General features: G+C 42.9%; 2 protein-coding genes across 5 annotated transcripts in view; one reads left to right on the top strand and one right to left on the bottom strand.

Moving 5' to 3' along the window:
• Positions 1–353: 353 nt before the first annotated feature.
• NHLRC3 (NHL repeat containing 3) lies at positions 354–9,804 on the bottom strand. Of its 2 annotated transcripts, none has more exons than XM_063391987.1 (7): positions 9,448–9,804; positions 8,338–8,487; positions 7,302–7,449; positions 6,621–6,821; positions 5,410–5,501; positions 3,403–3,515; positions 354–3,001 (listed from the first exon to the last, which is right to left on the bottom strand). In XM_063391987.1, the coding sequence occupies exons 1-7, from the start codon at positions 9,802–9,804 to the stop codon at positions 2,773–2,775; spliced, it is 1,290 nt and encodes a 429-aa protein (XP_063248057.1). In that variant the 3' UTR covers positions 354–2,772. The 2 variants fall into 2 exon arrangements, with proteins under 2 accessions (XP_063248057.1, XP_063248058.1); XM_063391988.1 differs by having other exon boundaries at positions 9,487–9,804.
• Positions 8,525–11,288, top strand: part of PROSER1 (proline and serine rich 1) — a 22,509-nt gene continuing 19,745 nt past the window's right edge. For 2 of the 3 annotated variants that reach the window (XM_063391984.1, XM_063391983.1), the window contains exon 1: positions 10,340–10,484. In XM_063391984.1, coding sequence (XP_063248054.1) covers positions 10,440–10,484 — 45 coding nt within the window. In that variant the 5' untranslated portion in view covers positions 10,340–10,439. Of the gene's footprint in view, positions 9,228–10,339; positions 10,485–11,288 lie in introns of those variants that run through there. The other variant, XM_063391985.1, reaches the window with a different exon arrangement.

Below are 11,288 nucleotides of genomic sequence, written 5' to 3'. Positions count from 1 at the left end.
TAAGAAGTGTTTTGTTAGTTTCTTTTTAATTTCCCTATTAGCATCACAGGGGTATACACCAATTTTTTTTTTTAACTTGGCATTTATGTAACTCATCATTCCATTTTACTAATTATTCAGAGGGAAACATATGACAGATATTTACGTCTGTTCATACATAAATTAGAATGCAAAAGAGATTGGCCACAGAAATAGTGATGTGTAAAGACAACATGGAATTTTAGATTACATTTAAATGTTGGTATCAGAAATTATTAAATACCTTATTTAAGTGCCAAGGGCCCTGTATCTAGAAGAGTAATGCAGTACAATGAAATGTATTTGTATTAGTACAGAAATAAAGCCCCCAAGACTTTAATAATGGGAAATTCTCAATTTATTTTATCAAACTCTCCAACTATGCATTTCTTCAGAAATCACTATCAAGGCGATACATAAGAAAACATTCATATAATTAGCAGGTTAGTGCACAAAATCTTTTTCTCAGTCTGGTCATAGACACAGAGATAAAATAGAGACTAAGCATCTCAATTATTAGTAATAAGCATCCCTTGCACTACAGATACCCAAATGCCTAGTGGCAAGGCACATTTTGGCACCTTGGCATATTTCAGTAAAGCCACACAAAACTGGATGAATGCTCCCTGTTTCTTGGGGCTGCCAAAGTTCATGAAAAAGAGCTGAGAGCAGATCCATGCAGCAAATAGAAACTTGTACAAGTAAGTTATTTGTCAACATCCAAAAGTGCACTACATTGCTTTACCGAACACAAAAACTTGTTCCCAGAGAACTTGAAGTTCTATTTTCAAATAGATGTGACAAAGGAAAAATAAATAAAGAGAGGATGTAGTGAAGAAAGATGGGTATGCCTGGACCCCCTACACCACCAAGACATGCTTAAATATCATTATTTTACAGTAAAATTTTATAAAATAAACCCACCTTGTGTAGACAAGAAATAGCTAAATTGCACACAGAATAGAGATCCCTGAGCTAGTAATAAACTAGTTAGAAAAGCCACACAACTCACTGTGTGCACATATCCACATAGGTCTAGAGGAAGTACTGCTACTTTTTCAGCAAATAAATATTGCTTACTAGCTCCCATTCAAGACCACATGAATGATGGACCATATTTGCTAGTGTATAACCTTGAAGTTCTGCTTCTAAGGCTTGAGTGAGGGCAGCCCCAGGTGGGATCTAGTCCTATTGTTGTGGATGTAGCCAACAACAAAGCATTCACATTTAGTGCATTAACCTGAAGTAGTGCTCAAATCAGGCAGTCAGGCTCCACAGCTGAGTTACTTTTCAGAGAAAGTATGAATCTGATTTTTTTTGAACAGCTTTTCCATCTGCTGACTCACAAATTTGTGATCGTAGGTTGAAACCTACCAAATTATGTAGCATTTGTTTTTGATAACATTCACCCAAGTAGGTATTTCCCATCAGTACAAATCCATTTCCCATATTCCCTTTCTAAGAAAGTAGAAAAAAGATGACCTCTGTTAGCTGGTAACTAGCATTAGAACAATCCACACAGTAGAACAGGTGTGTGGAAACAGAAAAAATCCTCTCAAATGTTTTAAAGAACGAGAAAATACAGAATGTGGTTCCACAGTTTTACCATGGTAATCAGTTATCCATGGTCTCATTTCTGCCATGCCAACTTCCCCATCCCATTTTTCCCATACCTGGTTCCCTCTATGCTATAAAGTCAACTTAAAATCTTGTAGCATCAAGTGAAGAACGCTGAACCATTTTGTTCTGGGAATGGAAAGGCAGGATGTTTTAGGACAGAGCTTAGAGACATCTGCTATAATATAGTGTAAGAAACTAAACTCTACACATTAATGGAGTTGATGAAGTCTGGGTTCTGGAAATAAATTAAAACAGATGCTTTGCTGTTAACTGACAGAACTTCAATTAAATCAGAAGAAAAAATCATATGTCTCCCAGTCCCTACTGCTGATTAAGACTTTCCTAGCAAATTGCAATTTGTTTTTCTTGAGGAACTTACATGACTTGAACCTCAATATGTTCCACTATGAAATCTTATGGAACAGAAAACTCACACTGATATAAATCAAATAAGGTTAAGAACTGATTTAGTTAAGAATCAGTACTTGGCTGCTGTGCAGATACTTTTAATTTAGTTTGAAGCGTCTAATATCAATTTAGCTCACAAGCTTATTACAGGCTTATAGCTTTAGCTAGAGCTGAAAACAGATTTCAATAATGTCATTAACCACCTAAGGCAGATGCCAGTACCAATACTGACACCAATATCCCACAGCATCTAATTTAACATTGTGACACATCCTTATATGCTCTGTTGGACAGTATCAGCACAACCATTCAAAAACAGAAGTGAAGAAACATTGCAACTAACTGCTCTTCTCCCAAGAAATAATTGATAAAACTTCTTTCAGACATTTCTGACCATTTAACAACACACACAGGCTATGTGGAGCCCAAGTTGACCCCATACGTTTAAGATCAACAGTTGTGTTTGTAAAGCTTTATATAATAAAATTAAAATGTTTATCATTTTACAATTGCAACAAAAGTAAAAGCCACCATATCATTACTGAAACAAGTAACAGCTCAATACCAAGAATTTCTCCAGAACTCCTAAACAGCTGAGACAGAGTCTTAGCTCTAGAATTCTGGGAGCACTTGTTCACTTCTGTGCTTGTCTAAGGAAACACAAGGAAATGTGGTCATAGGTCTTAAATGTCACACAGCCTGTGCCATGGCAGCTGTGGGAAGCCATCAGCTCAAGGGTACATATTTTTGTACTTGCTGGGCTCCAATCTCTGCAACATAGACCGCTCCACTCCTCATGTCTACATCCACGAGGTGTGGTTTGGTTTCATCAGCCAGCTGGACACTGTGGACCATGACACAGTCCCCAATGGAGCCAACTGGAGGTGCTGCCAGGATTGCCAACCGGTTGATATTCAGCTGAGCTACAATCAGGTATTTGTAATCAGCAGTAAACCTGTGAAAGAGAAACATATTTTAAACTTTGAACTCCATATGACACCTCATTTTAAGACAAACAAAACCTCTTTAACAGTGACAGTTTTGAAGGCTATGACCGACAAAACACAGTGTAACATTGGGAATTAAGTTGTAAGCCTTGCTCTTCATATGGCTGCTCACTGAGACACATTATGCTACAGAAAACTCGTTCAAGAAAATCTTTCTTCCTGTAAAAGCTGTAACAGTAAGGCTAATAACGTAACAGCTTTAAAGTGAAGCTCCCAGTCCTGCACTCAAATCCACAGGGCTTTTTATAACGCCAGGATTTCCCTGTCAAGATGCAACTGTGCAGATCTTTGCATACGTTAGGACACCTTATTTACGCAATTGCGTGCTTCTAGAACTGTTCAACAATACCTGACAGAATAGGGTCCATCTTCTGAAAAACAGCCACTCCAAGACCCAAGCCATTCTCCCGTGACTTTATCAAAAACTTGGATTCTCTTGTTGCCTCTGTCTGCAACCCATACCTGTTAAGAAGAAAAGTCATGGCTGTCAACAAATAGAACAAATTAAATACATTTGTTTCTTACAAGAGCAAAGTTCCTTGTAGTAAAAATGGAAGAATGTACCATTGAAGAATGTATACCTTCCCATTTAAAACTAAATCAGTAGATCTGGCTTCCAGATATAAACCAAAACTGACCTGTGGTTAACAGACACAAATTATTTTACACTATTTTAACAAAGAAATCAGTGCCTTCTCTTCTTTTTTGTGGCTATATGATTTTTGGTAGGATTTTTATCCCCACCATGAAGACATATTTCCACCTATTAAATTCTGAAGATCTGTCTAAAGGTGTGTCATCTGAACATTTTTTTTCCAGCGCTGGTCTCCTTTAATGACCATGATCTGCAAACACTCCTGATATGCCTAATACTACTACAAACAGAGCCGTTTGAACACCTAGAGCAGGTTTAGCTGGTTTTGTCTAACCAGTTTTGTCACTGTCCCACCCTGTGTTAACTGGGTTCACAAACATTGCAAGCTAGCAGTACCACTAGAGAGTTCCAACAAAGGCATTTTTTATACAACAATCATTGAAGTTTTAGCTGTTGACAAGTCATCAGTCTGGTAAGTAAACTTCATGACTTTTCTGGGGTATCACCAAAAAGGGAGCAATAAATATAACATTAGATCTTTCATTGCTGTTTTTAAATGAAGCACTACTGCAGCATTCTCTTAGATTTCTTATGAATTAACAATTAATTCTCAGCCTAAGCTGATGATCAATACTATATTGGCAGAAATATCATGGCTCATCCCAGTCACTGCCTTTGATTGAATAAACTTCTGGTTACCCTGCAGCACAGAGTGACCATGTTCCTCCAGTTTTTTCTCCCACTCTGCTAGTTTTTGCAGAGAATTGATTTTTATATACACTTCTTATTCTGATTCAGACAGCACCAGCAGAATTAGCTTTAACCACTGGTGTTTCAGTGAAGAAATCTTATTTTCCTGGAAACAGATTAAGAAGCAAATTGCATAATTCCTCTCTAGGACCAGCAGACCAAAAGCCAGACTACAATTAACACCTGGCAGAAGCAGACTCTTGGAATGTTTTGAGCTGCATGTAAAAGAGAGTAATGTCCACAACCTAGCTAGAGCCTCACTATCACCTCAAGCTTATTTGGAATTTCCAAATATGAAATTAAAGCCCCCTGAAGTGCAGCGACTCAGGATAATGGCTCACCACTTTGTCATCTAGCAGGATTGTCTTTAATAAACACACTGAAGTATTTATGTTTCTTCTGTGCACAATTTTTAGGATCAACTACACAGCCAGCAGGAGAGACAAAGTAACCACAAACAACCAAGAGGAGTAGACCTGATGTTTCTAGCTCTTATTCATCCCACACACATTCACAGCCCAGTTTCCTGGGTTGTACATCAAAGCACAGTATTTATGGCTGCACTTGTTTCTTTGATATGCACTTTCCCAAGGGAGAAGAGCTGTTAACCAAGGTCAGGAAGGCCCGAGCAGGACTCTGCCTCTACATGAAGAAACAGAAGTGGTCTTATTTATTTCAGAACACACTTCTCCTGTAGTCTCACAATGGCAACCTGTTACAAACTACAGGAAAAAAAAATAAACCAAGAAAAAAACAACCCAACTTTGTTGTTGCATGGACATTGACAGTGTAAATGATCAGTATCCTGGTGTTAACCTTGGAGTCAGCTGCTTCCATAGAACCTGAAGTATGAAACTTCAGCTTAGAACTATCATACCAAAAAATGTAACCCCATAAAGCGACACAGATCACAACAGTTTAAACAAAAAAGAAATACATTTTGTTTTGTTCAAACACATATAAACAAGTCTGTTGAAAGATGAAATAAAAAAATTTTCCTTAATTCTTTACCCGTCCAAAAGCATCCACTGTTACACTGTGAGGAATCCTGAACTGACCAATGCCGCTCCCATTTGTTCCAGTCAGCCACATCTCTTTGTAGTCTAAACAGTGAGCACCATGAAAAATAAAAAAATCACAGTGAGAAAACAACAAATAAACTAGCTTTTAAGTCATTCTCTTGCAAAGTAACTTTGGGTAATTTATAAAAGGTGAGATTTCTAAATTGTTTAAACACAGTACTCCCAGTACATAAATCTGAGAGAAAACATTACTACTACAGTGACTACTGAATTGTTACTAGTGATTTCAGGATTATGGTTACAAAAATGTAGCCAGTAATACACAAGAGCCATAATCCAAGGCTGTGTTAAGCACTAAATCACAAAAAAAAAAAAAAAAAAAGTTGGCTGATTATGCTATTCGTTTTCTACATTGATTTTTAACACTTGTTACCTGGAAGTTTTTACTTTTAACAATTTACCATTTTGCAAACTAGGTATTAGGAAACTATCTGCTTTAGTATAGCACAATGGACAAACAGTAGCTCCTCCATCTTCCACTTATTCCAACTGTGGACATGTGCAGTCTTCATACTCCTACTGAAGAGTATGAATGAGCTAATTAGAATCACAGAACAATTTAAGTATAAAAGTCCTCCAGACACTGCCTGGTCCAACTTGCTCCTCAAAGCAGAACTAGCCTTGATAAAAAAATCCAACTCTGAAGTTAGATCAAGTTGCCCATAACACATCACCTTTTGGGCATCTACAGGAAAGGAGAGTGCAAATCATCTTTGGACCACCCTCTCATTCACTGTCTGACCACCCTTACACTGAATGTTTTCTAACAAAAAACAAACTGAAATTCACCCCTCTTGAATTTTTGATCTGTATTCCTCGTTCTTCACTGTAAATCTCCAAGAAACAATGTCTCTGTCTTCTCTCTAGTCTCCTTTTACTGACTTGAAGACAGCAATAAGAATCCCCGTTAGCTTTCTTTCTTGGAAACTGAACAAAGTCACTCTCTCTCAGCCTCTTCTCCTGAATGACTAGATTTCTCCTGAAGTGACAAGCAATAAAACAGGATCTGATTCGATAAGGTCTTCAAACTAAAGTTAAATTACAATTCTGCTTAGTACTTGCTTGAAAGCATTCCCAAGCTGCGTTATTTAAAATCCAGTTTTCAGTGGTCAGCTACTGCAACAGTTCCTTTTTCCATACCATCTGTTAGTTTGAGCAATCTGTTGTTCATTCCTCCGTCTCCATCAACAACATAGATTTCTCCAGTTTCATCCACAAAGAGCTCTGCTGGTTGATCAAACTGCAGGGGAATCAAACTTGAACCAGCATTACCCGGTGTGCCCAAGACCTGCATAAGTTTACCCAAAGGGCTATACTGTTTCACTGTGTGTCCGTATTTCCCTGAATCAAGGAGAAAAGAAAGTGCAAAAACATCTTAACAAAATGTAAGTATTAAAACTGACTGCAAAGATTGAAAAACTGATAATCAAAAGTGATATTATTGCATCTAATAGACAAAACTCTACAATGAGATTGTGACAGTGGGTTAGAAAATCCACAAGCTATAACAACCTTCATCCACTGTACTAGGATCATTAAACCTAGGCCTAGCCAGGCTCAACCTAGGTCTATCAGGCTTTTTTCCCTGATACTTCTGGGCAGCAGAGAGGAGTGCTGACCGAGCTCAGCAGTTGTAAGCAAACACACAGCACAACTCATGATATTTCAGACTTTTTTTGCAGCACCTGAGAAGTTTGTTCATGGCAAGAAAAGCACAAGTCTATCGCAGAATTGCTTGAGAGACTTAAATAAGTGAGTTGTCTAAAGCAGCATTACATTTTCTTCCCCGCTGAATATTTTTCCTATCACTACCATGCATACCTGTTCCAACATCTGTGATCCATACTGAACTTCCTATCGCAGTGTTCCATACAAAGATACCATGAGGCATTTCAACTGTATCATTCCAGGAGTGAAGAAAATTACCTTCTTCTGAGAATACAAGTACCTTTGGGACATTGTCTCCCCGCTGAAAAAACAAAAAAAAAAAGGTCTAAAGAAAACATACTGAATAAGTAGTTCTATAATTTAAAATTTCTCTTTGTGAAGGTTTTGCAATATTTCATGAATTGAAAGAATATCCTGACATAATTGTCTGCTAGAACTCCTTTTTCAGCTAGAAAAGGAAAAAGAGATAAGGGTCTAAATTTAGTATGCATACAAAACTTTCCAGTCAGTCTAGACCTTCACCTTACATCACACAGAGTCCAGCTTTCAGAGCAGCCAAGTGCCTGCAGCTATCCTGGTCTTCAGCTTGAACTGTGATTTTGTGTTCCTGCTGAAAAGCATGCCCAACATAATGGGTGTGAAAAACTGCAACAGTGCTTACTGGCTGCATGGCACTCAGGTACTCACACTGTGCTTTACTAGAAATTCCCACCATGTCCCATGGAGAGAATGTCTTATCCACACCCTAAGGATACTCACACATGGACCTGGGTAGAAGAAATAATTTAACTCCAATTACTCTAACTGGTTGAAGGAGCTGTGTGGTTTTAATTTCATGGGACAAGGCCTCAAAGAATGGAAGATTCAGTTGCCCCAGAATCCCATTTTATCTTACAGCTGAGGGAACAAGCTGCTGCAACTCAGTTAAGTTGGATCATACACACCACAGAAATGTAATGCTTTAAAACCACCCCCACAAAAAAATGTTGTGCTAGAACTGCTTTCAAAAATAGATGTAACAGAGACATCTCTGCTTATATTTTCTCTGAGTTTGATACAATAATTATTATACATATAAAATATGTAAATACATGTAAATAAACATACACATAAATATCCTAATCTTAACCAGATGCTTTAAAGGCAAAAACCCACAAAAACAACACAGAGAGAAATTATTCCCACTCACTTGTCCTACATAGACCAAACCATGGACAGAGTCAACAGCAACACAAAATGTTTGGCCAGTGAAGTGTTCTGGAGTTTTAGGCCAGCCTATGTCCAGCTTGTACATCTGTTGCTCTCCCTTCCAAGGCAAGGAGTGTTCTGCTTTTAAAACCTAAAAATACAAGATAAATATATAGTATTCAAATTCCATGAGGGTGGGATCAAAGGAAACAGCAGCTGAAAGTAATTTTGTGCTGAAGCATCATAAATTCATTTATTCAATTTAAATTAACAAGATAGATAAACAGAAGCAGGCTTGCAGCCCGGGGTTTGGGCAAGTGCAAAAGCTTCAACAATCTAAAAACTAACTAATCAAGTCCTTTGGACTGGGGAGCTCTGGAATTAGAAAGCAAAACACACACCCTGAAATTTCTTACACGAGAGTTGCTGTTAATATCTGTAAATCACTCTCCAAAATGAGGAAAATAGCACAGAATGTTCCAAATGCACGAGATTCAACCATTTCAAGAGGTGAAAACAAGAAAAAAAATAACACGTCAAGAAAGAAAACTACATCTTGGAAACGAGGAAGTGCAAAATGCCAGGGTCAGACTCGGGTCACATTTTAAACAATAATGGAAACAAATAATCTTCTTGTTCTATTTTTGTTCTTGTTCTATTTTTCCAGTAGAAGAGTGGCAGCTAAGCACCGCTGCCAGGTAAGCACTGAAACAGAGCACTCGGCACAGAGCTACCAGCGGAGACGCTGAAGGCCCGCGGCCAGCGGACACTTCTGTTCCTCGCCGTGCCGGCCCAGGGAAGCACTGATGACACGGCTGCGGACAGACAGCCCGGAAAGCCGTCCAGGAAAACAGCGCGCACTCAAGCAAGGAGAACACCTGTCAGTGTCAGGTGGGGAGTTATTCACCCATAGGCTCCTTTTTCCTCGCTGGGGCGCGGCACACTGCCCGGAGCCCCCTGGAAGGGGCCGCCCCGCGCAGGCATTACCTCGGCGGGGCTGCGGAGCCGCCCAGTGCCGCAGCCTCCGCCCGGAACCCCAAGCGCCGCCCGCACCCCCGCCCCGCCGGCTCCGGCCCCGCCGCCCCGGGCCCTCCCCGCGGTCCGCGCTGACCGGAGGCCCTGGCACGAAGCCCCGGGCGGCTCCGCGCACCTGGGAGCCGCCGAGCAGGGCCAGCAGCGCCAGCAGCGTCCCGGCCATGGCAGCCCCGGGCCCGCGGCCGCTCCCGCCTCCCGGGGGCCGGGCCGGTTGCCATGGCAGCCACGTGGCCGCCGCCCCGCCCGCCCCGCCCCGCCCCGGCGGCCGCTGCTCCCCGCGGCGTGCCGGGCCCGGGCCCCGCGGCGGCGGCTCGGGGGCGGCGCGGGGCGGGCGCGGTGGGGCCCCGAGGCAGCGCTCAGCGCTTCGGCGCGGCGCCGGGAGCCGAGCGACGGGCGAATCCACCCCGAGTTCCCGCCGCTCCTGCGCAGGCATCGCTCCCGACGCCCAGCGTGGGAAAGGGCCTTCGCCCCGCGCTGTGATGCCATAGGGACGCGACGGCTGGGAGGCGGGACCCGCGGACGGGGTGCGCTGCCTGTGGATTCACGCCGCTCCCGGGCCGCCTTCCTCGCCTGCCGCGGGGACCGCCCGGGTCCGCCCCGGCTGTGCCCGCCGGGATCGCAGGGCGGCGGAGCCGTCGCGAACGATGCTCTGCGGGGGCGCCCCGGGCCGCCGGGCCGTGTGCTGAGCGGGGCGGCCGCCGCTGCCGCCCTCCCTTCCATCCCTGCCGCCCTTCCCTTCCCTTCCTGCCGTGACCCCCGCGCCCGCCTCTCCCGGCGGAGCGGCCGCGGGACGCGCGGGGAGCGGGAGCGCCGGGCGGCTCCCGGAGGGCGCCTTTGTCTCCGTGTCCGCCACTGCAGAGGCGGCAGCGCTCCATCGCCGCTGCCGAGGACAGCCCCGGCCCCCTTCTGTGCCCGGAATTTTTTTGGTTTTTTTGAATCCTTTTTTCCTGTCCTTTCCAAAGACACTTAGGTTTTGTTGCGTGTTACTTTTGTATTTTTTTTTATTATTATTATTACTAGTATTATTTCCTCCACGTTTAAGTGTCGGCCTTGAATGCAATAATCAAGATGGATAAGAAATCATTTGAAACCGTGCTGGATGAAATTAGGAAGGTAAATTCTCCTTTTGTGTGTTAGTTTAACCATTTGGTGGTGGACCACAGGACAAGGAGTAATGGCTTCAAGCTGAAAAAGGGGGACATTTAGATTAGGTTTTAACAAGAAATTCTTTACCGTGAATTGGTGAGGCAGTGGAACAGGTTGCCCAGGGAGGCGGTGGATGCCCCAATCCTGGCAGTGTTCAAGGCCAGGCTGGATAAGGCCTTGGGCAACCTTGTCTAGTGGGAGGTGTCCCTGCTCATGGGGGTGGTTGGGACTGCTCGATCTTGAGCCCTCATTTGAAATAAGCACTTGGATAAGGTTACTGCAGCATTTTCACTTTCAACGGAGATGAGGAAGAAAAACAAAGTAGCCAAGCATGTCTTACTTGGGGGGAAGGGCTGCGTTTGCTTGGTCTGTCCGGAGGCAGTGTGAAGTACCCACCTTTATACGCTGGTTTAGGAGGTACAATGCACAAATGGGACGTGAGAACACTGATTTCTGAGGTTCACTCTGTTGTCCTTGTTGGAATTCACGTCTCCCACAGCGCAGGAGGGTGTGCTTCCTCTGGGATGAGAATCCTGTATTTTGATGAGTACTCTGAGCTGTGCTTCTGCATCTCCTGTTTAAAAACTCTCCGAGCAACATCCTGCTGGTTGTGGGGAGCTGAGATACAAACCTGGGCTTCCTTGTGGCTGGCAGGGCTCCGCTCTCTCTCTGCACTGGGACCTGCTTTTAACAGGAGAGCTCCAGGTTAGCTTCCCCAAATGCTAGAAGGAGAAAAGGAGGCTGAACAAATCAGCATCTTTGAGATAATGT

This window comes from Prinia subflava, chromosome 3 (genome assembly GCF_021018805.1).
Source record: "Prinia subflava isolate CZ2003 ecotype Zambia chromosome 3, Cam_Psub_1.2, whole genome shotgun sequence".
In the NCBI taxonomy this organism is placed as follows: Eukaryota; Metazoa; Chordata; class Aves; order Passeriformes; family Cisticolidae; genus Prinia; species Prinia subflava.
Note: the sequence above shows the minus strand (reverse complement) of the source record. Positions and strands in the feature narration are given on the sequence as shown.

Excerpts from the sequence above, each read along its gene's own strand:
- NHLRC3 (XM_063391987.1), bottom strand. The coding sequence starts at position 9,804 with ATGCCTGCGCAGGAGCGGCGGGAACTCGGGGTGGATTCGCCCGTCGCT. Across the intron at positions 5,502-6,620 it reads ATTGCTCAAACTAACAGATG|ACTACAAAGAGATGTGGCTG; the intron begins GTATGGAAAAAG and ends CTCACTGTTTAG. Across the intron at positions 3,516-5,409 it reads CAGTGGATGCTTTTGGACGG|GTATGGGTTGCAGACAGAGG; the intron begins GTAAAGAATTAA and ends TCTTCTTAACAG.